At 45.7% G+C, this 24,264-nt stretch overlaps 2 protein-coding genes across 2 annotated transcripts; both read left to right on the top strand.

Moving 5' to 3' along the window:
• Nucleotides 1-15,402: 15,402 nt before the first annotated feature.
• On the top strand, nucleotides 15,403-19,657 carry LOC139416115 (tRNA methyltransferase 10 homolog A-like). The gene is made up of 7 exons (XM_071164412.1): nucleotides 15,403-15,855; nucleotides 16,406-16,574; nucleotides 16,802-16,873; nucleotides 17,013-17,087; nucleotides 17,832-17,981; nucleotides 18,222-18,327; nucleotides 18,521-19,657. The coding sequence occupies exons 1-7, from the start codon at nucleotides 15,686-15,688 to the stop codon at nucleotides 18,790-18,792; spliced, it is 1,014 nt and encodes a 337-aa protein (XP_071020513.1). The 5' UTR covers nucleotides 15,403-15,685; the 3' UTR covers nucleotides 18,793-19,657.
• LOC139417516 (spermatogenesis associated 6-like) lies at nucleotides 19,399-24,135 on the top strand. Its single transcript, XM_071166778.1, is given in 14 exon segments — nucleotides 19,399-19,446; nucleotides 20,007-20,095; nucleotides 20,097-20,142; nucleotides 20,478-20,526; nucleotides 20,649-20,690; nucleotides 20,951-21,013; nucleotides 21,016-21,071; nucleotides 21,324-21,360; nucleotides 21,363-21,418; nucleotides 21,698-21,814; nucleotides 21,816-21,917; nucleotides 22,664-22,926; nucleotides 23,097-23,190; nucleotides 23,809-24,135. Coding segments are annotated over 14 exon segments (1,389 nt in total).
• The last annotated feature ends 129 nt before the right edge of the window (nucleotides 24,136-24,264 follow it).

The following is a 24,264-nucleotide window of genomic DNA, read 5'->3' as shown; positions in this document are numbered from 1 at the left end:
AGCTTTTCCCGCAGTCCCCCACACCTAATTGGTTCTCTCCAGTGTGATCCTTCATGTGCTTGGTCAGATGTCTTTTGAGTTTAAAAGTCTTGCCGGAAGAGTTTCTCCACACGAGAGAGTCTGACATGGGTCTTCAGTTGACAGGTTGGAGTTGTAGCGTTTTTTTTGCAGAAGAGGCATATGCTGGGTCTGTTCTTGACTAGAGTCAAATGCTTTTTTAGGTCAGTTTTCAGAGCAAATGTTCCTCCACAGTCACAGCAGTAGTGAGTTTTAAAAAAATGTGTTGCTGGGTTTGCAATGGTGTTTCTCCATTGGTGGGTTGGGATCCAATGGTAGGCTGCTGGTAAGTCCTACTTGGTCATTGCTTACAGCTGAGCTGTGGCTGGAAGCATTATTTTGATTACCTGGAGGGTTACATGACAAGTACATTCGAGTGTCTAGGTTGAGAAACAGACACCTCACAAGTCCTCAACTGGCAGCAATAGTACCCACAAAACACATCTCAACGTCAACAGTGAAGAGGTGACTCCGGGACGCTGGCCTTCTAGGCAGAGTTGCAGAGAAAAAGCCATATCTCAGACTGGCCAATAAAAATAAAAGATTAAGATGGGCAAAAGAACACAGACACTGGACAGAGGAACTCTGCCTAGAAGGCCAGCATCTTCACTGTTGACGTTGTGACTGGTGTTTTGCGGGAACTATTTAATGAAGCTGACAGTTGAGGACTTATCCATTGTTGCTAAACTGTGTTCAGTCAAATTTAGAGTCCAACTCTGTTACCAGAAACTATTATAAAAAATTAAGTATTCTGCTATTAGAATTACAATAAAAAAATATTGCTCTTCAGTGAAGTGCTGCCAATTGTATTGTTGGAAACCATTATCCAGGAAACTTAGTTCAAAACTTTATGTAAATTGTAACATGTTTCTTGAACACCAGTGATTCTAATGACAAGAATAACTGCGTTACCTGGACATGACAAATCAATGAACTAATTAAACACTGTTATTGGCTAATATGCCTCTCAATTTCCAGCCGACCATGGCAAGGAAAAAGTTCATATGCAGTGTAGATCTACCGACGGCTAGCAACTTTGACAATATTGAGTCAGGCAACAGCTTTACTGTTTCAGAAAAGATGGTGTCACAGTGCTGGAGGGTCAGAGTAGGCAGGTGGGCTTCCTATCACACACACACACACACACACACACACACACACACACACACACACACACACAGAGTCACATAAAATATTTGAATGTGTTCGACCAGAATGATTGCAGTAGGTTATGTCCATCTACTCATCCCTTAAAATGTTGACAAATACAACTTGACACTTGCCATATATGCATAGCCATTGATGTGTTTAGAGAAGGTTGTAAATGGCTTCGGTTCTCTTTCGCTTTTGTAACGGGTTGCCAAACGTCCTATGGGAACTCCTTCACGCAATGTGATTGAGATGCTTAATATGAAAGATGTTTACAGTCATGCCACACCCATACTGTACCCACGTGACCTGTCCCTATAAAAGGCAGTGTGGCGTGACATACTGTCTTTTCTTCAAGCTCACATGTATGTGTTTTACATTACGAGATTGCTATTAATCCCCCATGTCAGCAGTGTGAAAAACAACTCCTAGCCTCAGATGAGCACACACTTTGCGTTTTTTGCTCGGGAGCTGAACATGCTCAAGCAGCTGCACAGGGTAGCAGCTCTTGCACTCACAAACCAAGAGCATTGAAATCTCGACATGCGTGCTTTGGGAGCTGAGCCTCTGGATTCTCATCAGATGAGTTTATCACGCAGATCAATGATCAATAAACTGCATCACTCTTCCTTGCCTGGGCACAAATCTCAACACTGAGATGTGCAAAGAGATTAAGTCACTCGAGCACATCCTGGCCAGGTTTCCCTTGCCGGTACCAAACCCAACCCCTACAGTTCACGGTTCAGTTGAGATGGTTTTGGCCCATATGGACAAATCATTTGCTTCTGCCTGCTTCTCTCTGTCACAGTTCAGACCAAGAGCTGCCTAACAAACGATGCAGGCATCTGATCGCTTCCTATTTTTTATTAATTTAAAATATACAGTGGGGAGAACAAGTATTTGATACACTTCCCATTTTGCAGGTTTTCCTACTTACAAAGTATGTAGATGTCTGTACTTTTTATCATAGGTTAACTTCAACTGTGAGAGACGGAATCTAAAACAAAAATCCAGAAAATCACATTGCATGATTTTTAAGTAATTCATTTGCATTTTATTGCATGACATAAGTATTTGATATATCAGAAAAGCAGAACTTAATATTTGGTACAGAAATATATAATTTTGAAATTACAGAGATCATATGTTTCCTGTAGTTCTTGACCAGGTTTGCACACACTGCAGCGGGGATTTTGGCCCACTCCACCATACAGACCTTCTCCAGATCCTTCAGGTTTCGGGGCTGTTGCTGGGCAATACGGACTTTCAGCTCCCTCCAAAGATTTTCTATTGGGTTCAGGTCTGGAGACTGGCTAGGCCACTCCAGGACCTTGAGATTCTTCTTACGGAGCCACTCCTTAGTTGCCCTGGCTGTGTGTTTCGGGTCGTTGTCATGCTGGAAGACCCAGCCACGACCCATCTTCAATGCTCTTACTGAGGGAAGGAGGTTGTTGGCCAAGATCTCGCAATACATGGCCCCATCCATCCTCCCCTCAATACGGTGCAGTCATCCTGTCCCCTTTGCAGAAAAGCATCCCCAAAGAATGATGTTTCCACCTCCATGCTTCACGGTTGGCATGGTGTTCTTGGTGTTCTACTCATCCTTCTTCTTCCTCTAAACACGGCGAGTGGAGTTTAGAACAAAAGGCTCTATTTTTGTCTCATCAGACCACATGACCTTCTCCCATTCCTCCTCTGGATCATCCAGATGGTCATTGGCAAACTTCAGACGGGCCTGGACATGCGCTGGCTTGAGCAGGGGGACCTTGCGTACGCTGCAGGATTTTAATCCATGACGGCGTAGTGTGCTACTAATGGTTTTCTTTGAGACTGTGGTCCCAGCTCTCTTCAGGTCATTGACCAGGTCCTGCCGTGTAGTTCTGGGCTGATCCCTCACCTTCCTCATGATCATTGATGCCACACGATGTGAGATCTTGCATAGAGCCCCAGACCGAGGGTGATTGACCGTCATCTTGAACTTCTTCCATTTTCCAATAATTGCGCCAACAGTTGTTGCCTTCTAACCAAGCTGCTTGCCTATTGTCCTGTAGCCCATCTCAGCCTTGGGCAGGTCTACAATTTTATCCCTGTAGTCCTTACACAGCTCTCTGGTCTTGGCCATTGTGGAGAGGTTGGAGTCTGTTTGATTGAGTGTGTGGACAGGTGTCTTTTATAAAGGTAATGAGTTCAAACAGGTGCCGTTAATACAGGTAATGAGTGGAGAACAGGAGGGCTTCTTAAAGAAAAACTAACAGGTCTGTGAGAGCCAGAATTCTTACTGGTTTGTGGGTGACCAAATACTTATGTCATGCAATAAAATGCAAATGAATTACTTAAAAATCATACAATGTGATTTTCTGGATTTTTGTTTTAGATTCCGTCTCTCACAGTTGAAGTGTACCTATGATAAAAATTACAGACCTCTACATGCTTTGTAAGTAGGGAAAACCTTTAAAATCGGCAGTGTGGGCCTCCCGGGTGGCGCAGTGGTTAAGGGCGCTGTACTGCAGCGCCAGCTGTGCCATCATAGTCCCTGGGTTCGCGCCCAGGCTCTGTCGTAACCGACCGGGAGGTCCGTGGGGCGACGCACAATTGGCCTAGCGTCGCCCGGGTTAGGGAGGGCTTGGTCGGTAGGGGTGTCCTTGTCTCATCGTGCACCAGCAACTCCTGTGGCGGGCTGGGTGCAGTGTACGCTAACCAAGGTGGCCAGGTGCACTGTGTTTCCTCCGGCGCATTGGTGCGGCTGGCTTCCGGGTGGATGTGCGCTGTGTTAAGAAGCAGTGTGGCTTGGTTGGGTTGTGTATCGGAGGACACATGACTTTCAACCTTCGTCTCTCCTGAGCCCGTACGGGAGTTGTAGTGATGAGACAAGATAGTAGCTACTACAACAATTGGATACCACGAAATTGGGGAGAAAAAAGGGTAAAATTCAAAAAAATATATATAATAAAAAAAATTAAAAAACATCGGCAGTGTATCAAATACTTGTTCTCCCCACTGTATATATTTCACCTTTATTTAACCAGGTAGGCCAGTTGAGAACAAGTTCTCATTTACAACTGCGACCATGCAGCACACATGACAGCACTGCTTCAGCCAATAGGCTTTGTTAGCAATTCAGAAATTCTATCATAAGGAGCTGCAGGAATACCTCTCTGCAAACTATAATGCTGAGCCCATGAAATAATTGTCTACAGTTACAGACCTGCTCATCCAATGCCTTCATGGTTAGCTGATGGTTAGCGCAGTCCAACCTCTCTGACGAAGAGAAGGATCCACTACTAGGTGTGCTCATATCACCTGACCAGACATTTGGCCCAGCAGCAGCCAACCTCCAAGTGTCTAAGGAGGACAGAGAAGCACCAACGGAGCTTCAGCGCCTCATTCCAAAGCCTAGAATGCATCAACCAACAAACCATTACACCCGATCCAGGGGCCCAACTGAGAAGCCAGGTTTAGACTCACGCTGCACCTGCTCAGGAGTGGAGGAACAGACACACTCAGCCCTACTGAAGAGGTGGAGCGCAGCATCGCCAAAGAGATAGAGGTGCACCATATGCAGGCCGCATCCCCTCTGCACCACAGCATGCACTGCCTCGGTCCTGATGGGACCGAATCTCTATCACAACACCGTTTTCTCAAGCACTATCTTTCCAGCTAGAAATGGTCAATGGCCAACAAATGGGTGTTATGCACTCTAACACAAGGCTACACACTACAATTTTGTCAGTGACCCCCACTTTCCAGGGGTGTCTTGAAAACAACAGGTTGTAACCCTGCTCAAAAGCAAACACTCTGCTCAGAAATCTCATTGCTCCTGGAAAAGCATGCAATCGAAGTGGTAGAACCAGCACAATCAAAACTGCTGGTTTTACTCAATCTACAGTACCAGTAAAAAGTTTGGACACACCTACTCATTCAAGGTTTTTCTTTATTTTGACTATTTTCTACATTGTAGAATAATAGTGAAAAAAATCTAAACTATGAAATAACACACATGGAATCATGTAGTAACCAAAAAAGTGATAAACAAATCAAATATATTTTAGATTTTAGATTCTTCAAAGTAGCCACTCGTTGCCTTGATGACAGCTTTACACACTCTTGGCATTCTCTCAACCAGCTTCATGAGGTAGTCACCTGGAATGCTTTTCCAACAGTCTTGAAGGAGTTCCCACATATGCGGAGCACTTGTTGACTGCTTTTCCTTCACTCTGCGGTCCAACTCATCCCAAGCCATCTCAATTGGGTTGAGGTTGGGTGATTGAAAAGCAGCATTCCCCAAGAGAGGATGGCTTTCACTTCAGCAGTGATAAATTCATGACCTTCTTTGAGAAAAATATCATGATCATTAGAAAGCAAATGACGGACTCCTCTTTAAATCTGCGTATTCCTCCAAAGCTCAGTTGTCCTGAGTCTGCACAACTCTGCCAGGACCTAGGATCAAGGGAGACACTCAAGTTTTTTAGTACTGTATCTCTTGACACATTGATGAAAATAATCATGGCCTCTAAACCTTCAAGCTGCATACTGGACCCTATTCCTATATACTACTGAAAGAGCTGCTTCCTGTGCTTGGCCCTCCTATGTTGAACATAATAAACGTCTCTCTAGCCACCGGATGTGTACCAAACTCACTATAAGTGGCAGTAATAAAGCATCTCTTGAAAAAGCCAAACCTTGACCCAGAAAATATAAAAATCTATTGGCGTATATCGAATCTCTCATTCCTCTCAAAAAATTTAGAAAAAGCTGTTGCACAGCAACTCACTGCCTTCCTGAAGAAAAAACTATGTATACAAAACGCTTCAGTCTGGTTTTAGACCCCATTATAGCACTGAGACTGTTCTTGTGAGGGTGGTAAATGACCTTTTAATGGCATCAGACCAAGGCTCTGCATTTGTCCTCGTGCTCCTAGACCTTAGTGCTGCTTTTGATACCATTGATCACCACATTCTTTTGGAGAGATTGGAAACCCACATTAGTCTACACGGACAAGTTCTGGCCAAGTTTAGATCTTATCTGACGGAAAGACATCAGTGTGTCTCTGTGGATGGTTTGTCCTCTGACAAATCAACTGTAAAATTCGGTGTTCCTCAAGTCCCCGTTTTTGGACCACTATTGTTTTCACTATCTTAGTGATGTCATTCGGAAACATAATGTTAACTTTCACTGCTGAAATGTACACACAGCTGTACATTTCGATGAAACATGGTGAAGCCTCAAAATTGCCCTCCCTGGAAGCCTGTGTTTCAGACATAAGGAAGTGGATGGCTGCACATTTTCTACTATTAAACTCAGACAAAACAGAGATGCTCGTTCTAGGTCCCAAGAAACAAAGAGTACTTCTGTTGAATCTGACAATTAATCTTGATGGTTGTACATTCATCTCAAATAAAACTGTGAAGGACCTTGGCGTTACTCTTGACCCTGATCTCTCTTGTGATGAACATATCAAGACTGTTTCAAGGACAGCTTTTTTCCATCTACGTAACATTGCAAAAATCAGAAACTTTCTGTCCAAAAATGATGCAGAAAAATGTATCCATGCTTTTGTCACTTCTAGGTTAGACTACTGCAATGCTCTACTTTCTGGCTACTCAGATAAAGCACTAAATACACTTCAGTTGGTGGTAAACATGGCTGCTAGAATCTAGACTAGAACCAAAAAATGTTATCATATTACTCCAGTGCTAGCCTCTCTACACTGGCTTCCTGTTAAGGCAAGGGATGATTTCAACGTTCCTTACTGTCCCCATAATTTCCAAGCAAACAGTTGGAGGCAGGACTTTCTCCTATAGAACTAAATTTTTATGGAATGGTCTGCCTATCTATTTCATAAAAAGACGCAGACTCGGTCTCAACCTTTAAGTCTTTATTGAAGACTCATCTCTTCCGTAAGTCCTATAACTGAGTGTAGTCTGGCCCAGGAGTGTGAAGGTGAATTGAAAAGCACTGGAGCAACGAACTGCCCTTGCTGTCTCTGCCTGGCCGGTTCCCCTCTCTCCACTGGGATTCTCTGCCTCAAACCCTATGACGGGAGTCACTGGCTTACTGGTGCTCTTCCATGCCGTCCCTAGGAGGGGTGCATCACTTGAGTGGGTTGAGTCACTGATGTGATCTTCCTGTCCGGGTTGGCGCAGCCCCTTGGGTTCGTGCCGTCGGGGAGATATTCGTAGGCTATACTCGGCCTTGTCTCAGGATAGTAAGTTGGTGGTTGAACATATCCCTCTAATGGTGTGGGGGCTGTGCTTTGGCAAAGTGGTTGGGGTTATATCCTGCCTGTCTGGCCCTGTCCGCGGGTATCGTCGGACAGGAGCACTGTGTCTCCCGACCCCTCCTGTCTCAGCCTCCAGTATTTATGCTGCAATAGTATATGTGTCAGGGGGCTAGGGTCAGTCTGTTATATCTGGAGTATTTCTCCTGTCTTATCCTGTGTCCTGTGTGAATTTAAGGATGCTCTCTCTCTCTCTCTCTCTCTCTCTCTCTCTCTCTCTCTCTCTCTCTCTCTCTCTCTCTCTCTCTCTGAGGACCGGAGCCCTAGGACTATGCCTCAGGACTCCCTGGCCTGATGACTCCTTGCTGTCCCCAGTCCACCTGGTTGTGCTGCTGCTCCAGTTTCAACTGTTCTGCCCGCGGCTATAGAACCCTGACCTGTTCACCGGACGTGCTACCTTGTCCCAGACCTGCTGTTTTAAACTCTCTAGAGACAGCAGGTGCCAACTGACATTTACTCCTGAGGTGCTGACCTGTTGCAGCCTCTATAACCACTGTGATTATTATTGTCTGACCCTGCTGGTCATCTATGAACATTTGAACATCTTGGCCATGTACTGTTATAATCTCCACCCAGCACAGCCAGAAGAGGACTGGCCACCCCTCATAGCCTGGTTCCTCTCTAGGTTTAGGTTCCGGCCTTTCTAGGGAGTTTTTCCTAGCCACCGTGCTTCTACACCTGCATTGCTTGCTGTTTGGGGTTTTAGGCTGGGTTTCTGTACAGCACTTTGTGACATCAGCGGATGTAAGAAGGGCTTTATAAATACATCTGATTGATTGATCCGCCTGGATAATCTCCTGCATGCCTGTCATCGCCCATCCCGGGGGTTCGGGTCTCTCCCAGGAACCTCCAGCAAGACTGATTCCATGGAGATGGGCACGACGCACCTTCCCCCCGAGGAACGTCAACGCAGCTGTCAACAGGGTCTCTGCTCCTACTGCTGGGAGTCGGACCACCCCTGGAACACCTGTCCCAGAAGGAAAACCAGGCGAGGAAGCGACAGGCCTGAGGAGCGCTCCTGTACCTTCCCAGGTAGGAGTGGACGTGCCTTGCTCCTCTCTGTCCACCCAGCCCGTCCTTCTGCCGGTCACCTTCCCGGACTATCCTGGCCCCCCACTGAGTCCTGCCCTAGTGGACTCAGGTTCTGCAGGCAATTTTCTAGACCGGTCAGTGGCCTTATCATTACGCATTCCTCTAGGCCCTTTACAACCCCCTATCCCAGTCCATGCCCCAGACAACCGTCCCCTAGGAACAGGACTAGTGTGCCAGACCATGATTCCCATTTCCCTCACAGTTGCTCACAACCACCATGAACGCACTCTTAGACTCTCCTGCACACCTCGTAGTTTTAGGTTCCCCCTGGTTACAGTTGCATAACCCCAGGATATCGTGGACAGAGAGGTCGTTGTTGGGTTGGTTGCAAGCGTATCAGGGGAGGTGTCTCTCTGTATCTATCTGTGCCACCTCCGTGGAAAGTCCAGATCAGGCCACCAACGTCCCTATTCCGGTGGAATACCGGGACCTACAGGTGGCTTTTTCGAAGACTCGTGCCACGTGCCTGAGCCCTCATCGCCCATGGGACTGTACTATCGACATACTGCCTGGTTCTACCCTCCCGCGGGGGCACATCTACCCTCTCTCGCATGCAGAGACCAAAGCCATGGAGGTCTACGTCCTGGAGGCGCTGGCCCAAGGATTCCTCCGTTCGTCCACCTCTCCTGCCGCCTCCAGCTTCTTTTTCATTAATAAGAAAGACGGAGGTCCCCAGCCCTGTATCGATTACCGGACACTGAGTAAGGCAACTGTTAAATTAATTTATCCCCTGCCTCTCATACGCACTGTGATCGAACAGATGCACGGTGCTCAGTACTTTACCAAATTGGATTTACACAGTGCCTACAACCTGGTGCGCATCAGAAAGGGGGATGAATGGAAGACCGCCTTCAGCACCAGCACCGGGCACTACGAATACAGGCCTGACAAATGCATCCTCTGTGTTTCAATACCTCATTAACGAGGTATTTCGAGACATGTTGGGTTGCTGTGTAGTGGTGTAAATAGACGACATCTTGGTGTACTCCACTACATGCGAGCAGCATGACTCATGTCAGGTCTATGTTGACGTGAAGGTGGAAGCCTCTGAGGTTGGAGTAGGGGCTGTTCTCTCCCAACACACTGGATTGCCGCCTAAACTCCATCCATGCACCTTTTACTCACGGAAGCTGTCTCTCGAGGAGTGGAATTATGACGTGGGGGATCATGAGTTCCTGGCCGTCAAGAAGGCGCTGAAAACATGGCGGCACTGGCTGAAGGGTGCTCAACACCCATTCCTTATTTGGACGGCACACCTGAACCTAGTGTACATTCGAGCAGCAAAGAGGCTGAACACATGTCAGTCCAGATGGGCCCTATTTTTCACCAGGTTTGACTTTACCCTCTCCTACCGACTGGGATCTAACAACGTCAAGGCCGATGCGTTGTTTCGGGTGCATGACACAAAGGATTGGAGGGAGAAAGTGACACCCATTATTCCCCTGTCCTGCATTGTGGCTCTGGTTGTGTGGAATGTGGACACGGACATCTGTTGAGCCCTGCGACAGGAGCTCTCACCTGCCCACTGTCTCGAGGGGCGTACCTCTTATGTTCGGGACCATCTCCTCGCCTGGACACACACAGCACCTGTGTCGGGGCACCCGGGTATAGCCCTTTCTATCGACTGTCTCTCCGTCAAGTAGTGGTGGCCCACCTTGGCCCAGGACGTCCGGGTTTACGTCTCTTCCTGCTTCACCTGCGCATAGAGCAAGACACTGAGACACCTCCCCTATGGAAAACTCCACCTGCTGCCGGTTCCACAATGACCCTGGTCCCATCCCCCCGTGGACTTTGTCACAGACCTTCCCCCCTCGGAGGGGCACACCCCCATCCTGGTCGTTGTGGACCAGTTTTCCAAAGCATGTTGTTTGATTCCTCTGTCTGGTCTCCCTAAGGCCATGCAGACCGCAGAAGCATTACGGATCCCGGAGGACATCGTGTCTGACCGTGGTCCTCAGTTCACCTCCCGTGTCTGGAAGGCCTTCATGGAACGACTGGAGGTCACATTCAGCCTCACCTCCTGGTACCATCCCCAATCAAAAAGGCAGGTGGAAAGGATAAATCAGGAACTGGGTAGGTACCTTCGTAGTTACTGTCAGGACCGGCCGGGGGAGTGCCTTGGGCAGAATACGGACAAAACTCCCTCCGCCACTCCTTCACTAACCTCAAACCCTTTCAGTGTGTTCTAAGCTCTCAGCCGGCCCTGGCACCAGAGTCAGATCGAGGCTCCTGTGGTGGACGATTGGTTCCGGCGCCCCGAGGAGGTATGGAACATAGCGCACACCTGTCTCCAGCGTGTCGTCCTCCGGCAGAAGGTGCTGGCTGATCGTCACCGCAGTGTGGCCCCTGTCTTTCACCCCGGTGGCAGGGTCTGGCTTTCTACGAAGGACCTGTCCCTCCATCTGCCCTGCCGGAAGCTGAGCCCACGGTTTGTGGGGCCATTCAATGTGCTGCGGAGAGTCAATGAGGTGACGTACAGATTACAGCTGCTGGACCCCACGATGCACCTCCACCTCCCTTGGACGTCAAGGGGGCCCCGGCCTACTCTGTCCACAGCCTGTTGGACTCACGGCATTGTGGGGGGTCTCTCCAGTGCCTTGTCGACTGGGAGGTGTACGGTCCCGAAGAGCGGTGCTGGGTTCCGGCGCGGGACGTCCTGGACCGTTCTCTCAGTCGGGACTTCCCCTGGCGTTTTCCCGACTGACCCGCACTGTGTCTCCGGGTGTCACGATCGTCGTCAAGGAAATGACCAGACCAAGGTGCAGCGTGGTAAGCGTACATTCTTTTATTTTAAATGTCGCCAACAAAACAATAAACAACAAAACGAACGTGAAGCTCTGTAAGGCTATACATGCCACTAACAAAGACAACAACCCAGAAATGAGAAAAGGAAAAAGGCTGCCTAAGTATGATTCCCAATCAGAGACAATGATAGACAGCTGTCCCTGATTGAGAATCATACCCGGCCAAAAACAAAGAACCAGAAAGCATAGACTTTCCCACCCGAGTCACACCCTGACCAAACAAACATCGAGAATAAAAGGATCTCTATGGTCAGGGCGTGACACCGGGGTTGTCCCCAAGGTTGACGGCACCCCGCTGCTGAAGCAAACGCCCACTCATCAACCCCGGACTTGTCTCGTCATCATTACACACACCTGGTTCCAATACCCACTCTATCACTGTATATATACTCCCTCTGTCATTTGTCTTTGTCGGTCATTGTAAATGTTGCTTGTTTTCCTGAAAGGAATCTCTCCTACTATTTCCTGAGTACTTTATTATTTTGCACTTTGGGTTTCGTCCCGCTTTTATATAGTGCTTTAAAAACTCAGTAGTTCTATACCTGCGACTGCCTCCTGCCTACTCCTCTCTCCACTTGTGACAGCATTCAAACCAGATCTAACTTTATTTACATAGAATGTTTCAATTATTTATTTTTCTGCTTCATCACACATCCATTCCATTCTGAAACCCACAGCATGAATGATCCAGAGTTGCTTTGCTTTCCTAAGAGCATTGTATCTAGAGTTGAAGCATTGCCTTCACCAGGCATGCATCCAGGCAAAAAGGACACAAATACTGCACCACCTGTTGTGGTCCTGACTCCTGTAATTTATCTACTGTCCTTTTATTGATGGAGCTTTAACATCAAACGTTTACAGTCCACCTGTCCACACTGGTCAAAATGCAGTCAACAGTGGGCACAAGCCCAGCACAGAATGCCACATACTATATAAGCCCTATAAAGAAAATAAATAAACAAGGTATGCAAGCCACTCTGGATATGGAATGCCTGTCATCTAACGACAATGACTGTTTATGAAGCGGAACATTCCAGCTTTCACTAAGGAAGTAAGATTGTAAGATCAAAGAAACAGGTGATACCAAACCGGCCTCTTTTATGACTATTTCTAGACAGACATATTCAGAGAGAGTATAACACACTGTAATGGTCAAGACAAGTTGTGTAAGGGTATTGAGACTTGTCTATGAAATAATTGTCTATGAAAGCTATAGATGGCCGTTGAAGTGTGTTCAATTAGACCATTTTATGGTAGGTTAATAGCAGTGACTTTTGTCATCTCATTTTATGCCCGACAAACCTGATCCAGCAGCATTTGTGTATCGTGGCTAATCCCAGGCGGAGGAAGGTCACAGACAGGGTTGTGGCCAGACTTCGGAAGGATCAAATTGATGTGGAAGAGACCCTTTAATCCCAGTTGGCCAGCAACACATTCCAGACATACTGACAGAGGACATTTCCCTTTCTCCCGAGGTCCCTCCCTCCAGTCTCCCTGTTTGGAAATGATAATATGACTTTATGGATTTTACTTCTATTGCTACAATCTATAGTCTACATCAGACTATATAGGCTATGTCTTCCAGATTAACAAAGACAGAAGCAAGTATAGCATAACTGTTTAAACAATGCACAATCCAGAAGCACTACAGAAATGTTAAATAAAAGTATTTATTTAATAAAAAAATAAAAAACATAGTACCACACACATTGTTTCCTCTGGAGAAATGTCTGGCCTTTCCGCCCCAAAGCTTTCCCTGGTTGCCACTACTCAACTAAAAATGTCATCACAATTTTTTAAGTCACTCCCAAAAAACACATTTTGAGGTAGGGTTACGTTTTACCCCAAGTTACCCTACAATTGATCCGTGTTGGATATAGCTCCAATCTTCCCTATGCACTAACAGCAAATTGCAGAGCAGTAACATGCTTAACCATGAAGCTGCTAAAAACTCTGGGTTTAAAATGGTACAGGCCACACATATGTAGGAGTTATAATAATGCTCTTGTGGATGTACAGACCTGGCAAGGAGACACTCTACAGGAATACATTGCGCACTCTGACTCCTCGGGGGAGGGCCGCAGCCCGACAAAGGCTGACAGAGAGTAGGTACCATCATTGTTTTTATGGTGACTGTAGTAAGTGATATTCTCCAGCTACTCAGGCCGTTGACCACTACTGGTCTCCTTGAATAGGTGGTCAAGACACGGGGAGGCTCTGAGGGTGAAACACGAAAGACGGGCAATATTATGGAGAGGTTAGTGAGGTATCATTTAATAGTGTCTGTCGTGTGATTATGTGAAGTTGTGAACCTTTACGTATACTTCCGCAAGTAAAGTATTGTACTCTTCCTGATTTGACTGAGTTGAAAACTGAATTCACCCCAACACGGTGAGCTACACCCCTCACACCCCCAGAGGTCCCACCCATGACAAGTAGGGCAATGTCCAGGCTACCACTGAGTAGGAGTACGCGGATGGAACACACCTACGTCCCCTCACTGCTCACACTGGTAACGGGCACAGTCAGGGAGGCGTCACCCCTGGCAATGCCCTTTACTGCCACCCCACTGCCCTCTGTCTGCCCTGAGCTGCTGGAGTAGCGGAACAGATTGGTTCGGTACGCGCCGTGCCGCTGTAGATGCCACTCCACTGTGAGGTGAGAGGCCTTGTGGTCCACGTCAAACTGACAGTGCAGGATCGGCTCCTTCTGCAGGCCCAGCAACACAGACGGAGAGCGGTTCATAAGCACCATAACAGCTACACAGAGACAGGGGCTACAGGGAGAGTGTGGGGAAGGTATTAGGCAAATTATTAGAATTTTAGCAACCAGGAAATGCCAGAGCGATTTCTGCATATTGCACCTTTAACTTGTGGATCTTTTTTGTTTGAAAACCCAGAGCCATATAATCATACTAACGGCTATGGGTAAATTCATGAAAAGAAAACTGGGTAAACTGAGTTTACCCTCCATTACTAAACTATGACTCCTGAGTTGCCAAACTGCACCACAGCATCTCTGTAGATGCCTTTAGTTTCAATGTGTCCCTCAGCATTTGTCCATACATTCTCATCCATCAGTTGACAGGGCAGCCATTGCACCTGTAGGGATCCCAGCACATCTGGACATAAGGGTGTGAAAACAGACAGAGATGAAAGTTAGCATTAATGGTGAAATAAATAAAAAATAATAACAATAACAGAAAATACTTAAATAATTTACCTGCACCTGGAGTTAAACAGAGGAGAACAGGGAAGAGTTTCATGTTTCAGAAATGTCAGATATCACTTATATCTCATTTCAACTGAAACAAGTTCAACTTGTTTTATAAGTTGAAGAAGAACTTTCACTTTAATTTCTATGATCCCAATTTTGGGATTGTGTAGATTGGCTGTAAAAAGTTGTGTGTGTCAACTGTAGGGGTGCCCATGTTGCTGGGGATTGGAAGTGTCTGGTGCGAGAGAGGCAGGTTAGGTGACCAGAGTCAGAGTCAAGCAGAAGGTGTCATATGCTGAGGTAGTGAGGAAAGTAGAGGAGGATGGGTCAAGGGTGAGGGATCCTGAGAGGATCCCTGTGAGAAGTAGATCTGTTACAGCACAGAGGGATAGGCCAATGAGTGATATATGCATCAGTAAGGTTGGCTTCTTAGCGTTCAGAGAAATGGAACTGCAGAAATGGAACTCAAATCACAGAAAATAGATGTTGTGGTGGCAGCTGCAGAGAAGTACTTGGGTGTATGAGATTTGACTTCAAAAGAGTTCCTGGCTGTGTTGAGTGGTGGTGTCTCATCTCCCCAGGCCGTTGGCATGGTGCAGGAGCAGATATTGTCAAAGTAGTGGAACGAGGTAGTGTGTTTCTGATGAGTGTAGGGTTAGCTGGAAGGGTGTTTTTATTCATTTCCCCTTTTCCGATTTTGTATCACAAAGTATAATGGCTTTATACTATAGTCCAGTTGGGGGCGGTAATGCAACAAATAGGATGCCAACCTCCATTAAACCCCACCTAAGAAGAATAAGGTGTTTGCTGATGACGACACACTGTGCGACAACGAAAAAGCTACATGTGGAATGGCCAGACTGACAGGGAATATTTTTCCAATTTGTTCGGTTCTTAGATGGTACTTTTCGATTAAAAACAATAGTTAGTTAATGTGTGTGTGAATTATTAAATGCATGAGGTTGGTAAGCTTTACTTTTCCGTAGTACGTGCGTATATTTAAACACAAGCTAGCTAGTAGTTACAACCAGGCAGCTTGGTCGAAGACACTCAGCATTCAGTTTACAACAGAATAAAAAATACTCGTCAAATGTCCAGCGACACTGTCAAAGATTTGACACCGTCCCGGGAGAACAATGTTGCCACTGAGAATAAGGATGCACATATCGGTAATAACGGGGGAACAGAGATTCTCTCAAAAAACCAGAGGAAGAAGCTTTTGAGGCATCAGAAATGGGAAGAGGAAAGGAACCTTCGCAAGTCAGTAACGTTATATCCTGTGGATATATTGTCTCACATTCCTACGGTCAAAAGGACCAATAGTTGTAACAATTGATATAGTATGCTTTAAATTTCATTTAATTCAACATACTGGCTTGTAGAGGTTGAGAGTGGCAACTTTATTGAACACTCATGTGTGCCAACGTAGAATTAAATGCAATTCAACATGGGGTTTCCAGGCAAGTAGCTAGATAACTAGCTAGGTATACTGTGTTTCACAGAAGTGATGTTTTACATTTAAACTGCCCCCTGTATTCACTTAGGCTACCTCTTAGTGGTTATGGGCATACTGGGCAATAATTAACTCAACAGTATGACATCATCATACTGCTTACAAACAACAACAACATCATTCAAATCTACCAAGATTGCCACTATTGATTTATGGCAAGTTGTACCTTGAAGAATGCCCACATGACAAATTGTAATGTTGTTGATATCCGAAAGCAGAAAGCACCATTTTGTGTATGATCATCATGTCGTGTATTGTCTTAACTTTTAAAGTTCTGTTTGACTGTGTGCTTCACAGGCAGAAGCGGAAGGAGAAGAGGCAGAAGAGGAGCCTTGAGAGGAAGACCCAGGGGGAGGAGGGAGGGGAGTTTGTGGCTGGCCGGAAGCGTTTGAGGAAAGAGGTGAAGCCCAGCAGCCCCCTGAGACTGGTGATAGACTGCAGCTTCGACAACCTCATGATGCTTAAGGTAGCAAGACTGTCAGGGCCCCCGTGGTCAGTAGGGCACAACGTTGTCGAATGTTCAGATATAAATATACTGTGTAGAACAAACATTAATCTCGGACATGTAGAGTAACGAATCACGGCAGTTCTATTCATGGCATTCCTATCTGACTGCAACGTTCCGTATACATAGAAGATGGCACAGTATTGAACCCTGTGTTTGGTGCTTTATGTATCGTTTCCCCTGTGAAGGATGTTAGGAAGCTCCATAAGCAAATCCAGAGATGCTATGCGGTGAACAGACGAGCGGTGCACCCTGTTCAGGTGAGTCTACCTGCCCCACAGGACCCCCTGCATCATCATCATCATCAGTTTGCAGAATCATCCATCAACCACCACTGAACTCACGTGATTCAAGACTCATTCATCTTAGTGCTGTATTTTCTCTCTCTTCTTCTCCCAGTTTTATCTAACCAGCCTTGGTGGACAGCTGAAGCAAAACATGGATAAGACCGATGAAGGATGGGTTAACTGGAAGGTGAGTGTACCCTGTTTGTTAGTTTGGATACGCACTGCCAATGCATGTTGAAATGACTAATGGAAATAGTTAGGGGGGGGGTGTTTTTCAGAGAGGCACTGTGCGTGTTACACTTTGTTTGAGAAGATAGGAAATGACTTGAGGGGTATGCATACATATGGGGAGTAATGTCTCGTGGGGGTTTCCATATTTAAAGCTCTGGTGAAAGGTAGGCAAGACTCTTGTCTGGTGGAACAAGAGTGGTGCAACGGTCTACGCTACTGCATCTCAGTGCTAGAAGCGTCACTACAGAGCCTGGTTCGATTCCAGGTTGTATCACAACTGGCCATGATTGGGAGTCCCATAGGGTGGCACACAATTGGCCCAGAGTCGTTAGGGTTTGGCCCGGGTTAGGCCGTCATTGTAAATAAGAATTTGTTCTTAACTGACTTGCCAGGTTAAATGAAGTTTAAATAAAATAAAAAATATATGTTTTGAGCTGGGTGCAAATGGATACATTAACAAGTCAACACCTCTCCCAAACACTTGCCAACACTTTCCATCAGATGCCAACCATATTATCCATTAAATATCCCACTACTTAGGGATGCAATCTGAGTGGTTCAAGACGGCAGCAAGTGAAGAAGGAAGAGTAATATGTCATTGGGCTGTGGGTGTTGTGTAGGTTAGGAGGTGGCAACTTACATTAACACCTGGTACCTTTTTGTTTGTATGTATGTATGTGTGTGTGTCCGTCCTGGGCAGGATATAACGGTGAAAGCAGAGGCGTACCACAAGGTGGTGGCCAAGGAGCAGCTGGTTTACCTGACCTCTGACTCTCCCAACGTTCTGACGGAGCTGGACGATACCAAGGCCTACGTCATCGGAGGCCTGGTGGATCACAACCACCACAAGGTCAGGACTACAGAATGACCTAGAAGATTTGGAAGATTAATTTATGGTCTATTGAGTATTGTTTTTAACTCAACATGTTGGGTATGTTAAGCAGCAAGTCAAGACAACCAATTCCAAATCGACCCCCTACCCCTAGACACTTCACCTCGATCTGAGCCATTGAAATAAGAACCCTCGTCAGGTCCCATTTATGTCAGTCGTTCGTGAGCATTATGTTTGACCTTTTACCTTGTCCTGTAGGGTATCACCTTTGAGCGGGCTCAGGAGCTGAGGATCGACCACGCACAGCTCCCGCTGAACAGCTTCGTCAAGATGAACAGCCGCAAAGTGCTGGCGGTCAACCACGGTGAGGAACTATCCTAATGATTTACACCTCAAGATAGGAAACCACCTCCATTTACCGTAGCCTGTTCATGTAGTGTGTAGCATTGACAGACTTATGAAATTTGAATAAAAACATGAGTGGCATGTGATAAGGGTTTTTAATATTCAATTCTTAATGTATAACTGTGTTTGTGTGTGCATGTTCCCTGCCACAGTGTTTGAGATCATGCTGGTGTACTTGGAGAAGAGGGATTGGCAGGAGGCCTTCTTCACCGTCCTGCCTCTAAGGAAAGGGGCCATTCCCCTGGGCCAAGAGGGAACAGCGACGGAAGAGAAGGAGGAAGAGGAGGATTCTGACAGAGACTCAGACACAGCAGAGACAGTCATACAGAACACCACGAACACACAGGACCAACAGGAGAAAGGACAGGGAGGACAGGACACACTGCAGTTGAAAGAGGCTCCCAAAGAGCAGACTGCAGCATAGCCCCAAATGCTACCATGTTCTTCTGGGTCTTAATATGAATTGTTATCTGTTGCAAAATGGTTGATTTAGTGAATTGCGAGTTTGAGTTATTTTTGATTGCAGAATTATAGTAATTTTTAGTCCGTGTTTTGTTATCAGATTTCTGTTGATTTATGCTTTTTTAATGGAAGATATTTGACATGGAGTGCATATATTAAGTGAACAAGTCACACACTTTTGATATATGTTATACCTTTTGACCTGTTATTGGTGCTCTGTAGCAAGTCTAATGCTTTTCATTAAATTAAAACATTTTGACTTACACAGACTGATATTACCGGTATAACATTGGGTCTCTGTAGGAAAAATAACCTACATACACCTATGTGCAATTAAAGTTGCCTGGTAATTCATCCAAGCACTGGAACACTGTAAATGTAATGGGTAATTCTGCAGGAGAATCACTGCAATCACTGCCCTCTTGTGGCCAAGGAAAGATCATACACCTAAAATAATCTGGTTGAAAGTTTCAGACGCCATGGAAACACATGACGCTGACCTCTGCTTGCTTCTGTTTGCTAAATATACATGGCCTGATAAACTACATTAGCAGCTAGCTAACATCAAATGAATAGAAAAGCAATGAAAGTGGTAGTTTAATTACAGCTCAGGGCGGTAAGAACGTTTTGTTAATTCAACTAGCTAGCTAACGTACCTGCTTCACAGTAGTTTACTTTTGTGAGGAGCGTCGTTTACAGTGTTGTATTTAACGTTATCTACCTGGAAACTAGCCCATTCAACTAACACGTCCATGTAGCACTAATGCCTTGGGTTCTCTCGAGCAACCAGGAAAATAAACTCAACTGTCTCAGTTCCAACACATGCATATCTAGCAAGTTTGTACGTTTTCATGCAGGATATGCATAACAATAATGACATTGGTTATGCATATCTTGTGGGATCCATCCACAGTGTTTGATTTTACCGGACTTTTTTGATTTGCAGTATTGTGTATCATTGAGTGTACTGTACTGGCACTACTGCCGCTGCCATGAGGCCAGGGCTTTTATGGCACAGATGGTCATCATCATTGGAGAGTTGTGGTATAAGCCCCAATTTGGTTGGATCTTCCTTTTCAATTGCTACATTATCAATGGGGAACTTACATCCTAACTGTTTGCAAACCCGATGTCATGACACCATAACCAGTTGTTAAATATAATGATGCATTTCAGGCATCATGCCCTAGTGTGCATTTGCCAGCCAAGGATGACATCTTCCTCAGTGGGTGCTTCATGGGCCAATACCACAAGTTGGAGTGCCTCCCCCATCTTCCCACTCCTGTTTCAAGAGAAGATGAGATTTGAGAAGGTGGATCAATGTGACACATCTCCTGATTATTCTAAACCAAGGGTGGCCAACCAACTCTTCTGGAGAGCTATCAGGTGTGCATGCTTTTGTTCCAGCCCAGCTCTTGCACAGTAGATACCAACTACACAGCTGTTCATCAGCAGGCTTGATTTGCTGACTCCGGTGGATTTGAGCAGGGCTGGAACAAAAGCCTGTACACCTTATAGCTAGCTCTCTTGGATGCCAGGAGGTATGGCACCATGCAGTTGTCCCATACACTGGTAACAGAGAAATCGTAGAATGTGTATGAACAAGATTTTCTAAATGAGATTTGTTCCGTTTCTCTTCCTATTCAGGTGTTCCACTATGCTGTTGGCCCAGGAGATGTTGCATAGAGGCTGGAGAGTAAAGTTCTATTTTATATACCTGTGCCTGTAGACAAGCCTATTTGATACATACATAATACTACAATGTTAAATATTGTATGCTCATATTCAACTACTATTTGTTTACTTATTTTTCTCTAGGTGAAACCGTCAAAGTTGAATTGGTACAGTTGATTCCTCCAGGTGCTGTAATTTGTCTTCTAAATGTTAAGAAGGGACTTTGGTCCAACAATTGGCTAAGTGTTTAACACAACGGCCTAATAGACAATAAGCAAGTTGATCATGTGCCATTTACAAGCAACTTACTGTGAGCGCATGCATTTTAGTATACTGTATGACCCCAGCGAGAATTGAACCCATGGCCCTTTCATTGTGAGCACCAAGTTCCTACTGACTGAGCCACACAGGGCCACAATGATTGACCACTGGATGCTTTGCTGCAGTGGGGAAGGCCTTGGCCTGCTTTGAGGAGGACACCAGAAGCTTCCTATTCTCAGAACCCAAACTGCTTCCTTCTCTAGATTGGTCAGAAATGTTCTCATGACACGATCCATTAGCACCCCTGTAATTAGGAGCTTTTTACATCACAGAGCTTACACCATCACTATGGAGATGTTGGCTATAGTCCTGCTACAGTGAGATGTGTGAGACAAAGATGTTTCACTGGACACTAATTGATAGGTCACAGTAGGAAAATACAGAGACAGCGTACATGTACTGAGAGGACACAGTTTATGTTGACGCATTAAGCTGCTCTTCCAACTAGTGGATCAGGCCACTATCCATTCAAGTCGTCCACTCTGTCATCTTCCCTAGGGTATTGCTCCAAGGTTAGAGTTCTCCACCAGAACAACATCAGTGAGTGCTCTGCGAACGCCAAGGTCAACAACACCCATCTCAGTTCTCCAATGGTAATGTTTTCACTACATCATCTGCACTTCTATCGCTCTCTGTAGACTTTATTGTCCCCTACCTTAGCACGAGGTGTCTCTGGTCCAAGGTAGGAGCTGTATGCCTATGGACAGAATATAATTTCAACCACTTATTCCCATTGGACCAAGGACCAAGATTGGTGGGATGAGCTGTAGGGTGACAGGGTCATTGTAATGGCTGGAATAAATGGAATGGAGTCAAACATGTTGCTTCCATAATAGTTTGCTCTTTTCTTGTCTTCGTTCATTTGTTCACAGAGGACGGTGGTGCCAAAGGAACACACTACAAGGTCCCGTAATGGGTTTTGAGGAGGAGATTGGGACAGTGCCCGATGGGCACCAGCAATGCCCAGGTTGTGCTCCCTCTCCCCCGTACAAAGCCGGCCAGATGGACGGTTGTCATGGAAACGTGGGTCGACTGGCACAGCTCAGTTTGGGTTCAAGCTGGGATATGGATGAGGAGTTTTGACCTTGCCATGTTAGTATATTTAACTTCTAGTGGTGTGAGTTGTCATGGTGACAAATGAAAGTATGACTTTATACCAGCGAGCCAGCGACAAGTCAGTGGGCTCATGTGATATTTGTATTGATGTGTGTTCATGTTATTTTATTTGGTTTGTGTGTGCTTGTGGGTGGGTGTGCGCACATGCGTTTATGTGTTTGTGTGTGCCTGTGGCATTACAGCCAGCAGATGGCAGAGAATAGCTCACTGTTATTTGTAGTGATGAGGAATATTCCCAGATGTGTTTTTATCCACGGCCCTGGTCTGTCATGTAGCAATGATTTCCTGTACTGGGCATAACACGCTTTTATTGAGATGATGACATTGTTGATAAAGGAAATAGGACATTGAACTCAACTAATAAGGTAAGATTAGATAGTACTTTATCCATCCCCTAAAGATGATTTTTTTTGATTGCACAAGCTAATACATACTACAGCAACAATAATTAGACAATAACAACAAAGGATATGGAGACAGCAAAAGCAGCACATCATTAATTCATGTAAAAGACGAGAAGACCTTTGGACACAAGTTCCAAATAAAACAAAACTCTTAATTCCGTTTGGCAAATGATAGGGTTATTTCAGGCTTTGGACTCCCAACTCAATCACTTGGGTTCATGCCTGTCATTTTATGTATACCCCTTCAAATGACGTGTTACCTCACTTTATTGTATTTGACTTTATTATGTTTTTGCTGTGTTCTCCTCCTGTCCCTAGAAGAGGGACCCTTGGCGTGGTACTGGCAACTCCCCCACACCTCATCTCTTCCCTGTCATGGCCAGACACACCCTGACCAACGGCTCCTCTCCTTGTCTCCCACGGTCCCCGGCCTCTGACACAGACAATCTCCTGGACTACCCCCCAGGTCCAAGCCAGCAATGCTTCCTGGCTAACAAAGGGGGGTCTCCCACCCCTACACCCACACCCATCCCTTCCATGCTTTGGCGCGCCTACATGGAAAGCTTGAGCCATATAGGTATGTCTAGCCTATTTGACTTAACTTGACGTAAACCCTTGACTCCGATAAGGAGCGTATGCCATTGACGAAGGTCCTCCATGTCACTTGGTGCGGGGCAAGTTTTTACCAGAAGGCCCCAGTTGAGGCCTGGCCTGACCCTGTCCTGATTCTTATTTCGATTTCTATGGACAGGTTACGCCCAAGTTCCCAGGGCAGGTGGGAGGAGGTCCATCACCGCGTCCGAGGACTCCCTATCACCCCAAGAGCAGTGCACAGACTCTCCCATGTGAGTAACACACACACTACTATCATCTGCAGTGGGTGGATAGGAATCCATAACAGTAATCACAACAGCAATTGACCCCAAATGTACCTTGAAAAGATTGTAACTTCAATTGACCCAGTTACATTCTCAACAGCTGAAACCTTTCGAGGCTACTTTTTTTTCTGTCAGCTTCATTGAGCTTGCCTGGCGCAATGGAACCAATAGCATAGTTGTAAACCGGCAAACCCCTGCCCACCTGGCACGCCGGGCAGGCTAGAACAAACGCTAAACGTATAGCCTAGTATTTGAACCCAGGTCTGCAGTCATGCCTGATCCCTACACTTTGTTTGAAAGCCAATGTTTTGACAATGTCATAATGTCTGATCACATCACACACATTTTATTAAAAGTATTAGCAATTAGCCACCGTGGAGTTTGGTATGGACAGGAGGATACACCAGATAGAAATGCAGAATTGATGAGGGTGGACCTTGAACTCCAGCAGAAATACATAAATCCCCCCTCACCCTTTCCTTTTCTCTCCTCTTTCCCTTTATCTGTCTCTGTCCTCTGTCTCTGTCTCTTCTTTCTCTCTGGCTGCTGTGTGATGTCATAGAGCAGATCTGTTTTTGTACAAAGATTGACAATGACAAAGGTGTTCGCAAGATTGACAATGACATAGGTGTTCGCAAGATTGACAATGACATAGGTGTTGGCAAGATTGACAATGACATAGGTGTTGGCAAGATTGACAATGACATAGGTGTTGGCAAGATTGACAATGACATAGGTGTTGGCAAGATTGACAATGACATAGGTGTTGGCAAGATTGACAATGACATAGGTGTTGGCAAGATTGACAATGACATAGGTGTTGGCAAGATTGACAATGACATAGGTGTTGGCATGATTGACAATGACATAGGTGTTGGCAAGATTGACAATGACAAGTGTTGGCAAGATTGACAATGACAAGTGTTGGCAAGATAGCACAAACAGATATGGGATTAAGCTAGTGATGTGAACTCAGTGCTGATGTGTTGGTGACCACTGCCGATCGACCGGGTTGGTGACCAATGCGTTATGATATATGTA

Source organism: Oncorhynchus clarkii, chromosome 9 (assembly GCF_045791955.1).
Source record: "Oncorhynchus clarkii lewisi isolate Uvic-CL-2024 chromosome 9, UVic_Ocla_1.0, whole genome shotgun sequence".
In the NCBI taxonomy this organism is placed as follows: Eukaryota; Metazoa; Chordata; class Actinopteri; order Salmoniformes; family Salmonidae; genus Oncorhynchus; species Oncorhynchus clarkii.
The sequence above is the reverse complement of the archived record's forward strand: the minus strand, read 5'-3'. Positions and strand labels throughout refer to the sequence as shown.

Coding starts and splice junctions, on each gene's coding strand:
- LOC139416115 (XM_071164412.1), top strand. CDS start 15,686: ATGTCCAGCGACACTGTCAAAGATTTGACACCGTCCCGGGAGAACAAT. Junction 15,856..16,405: donor GAGGAAAGGAACCTTCGCAA/GTCAGTAACGTT, acceptor TGTGCTTCACAG/GCAGAAGCGGAAGGAGAAGA. Junction 18,328..18,520: donor AGTGCTGGCGGTCAACCACG/GTGAGGAACTAT, acceptor TCCCTGCCACAG/TGTTTGAGATCATGCTGGTG.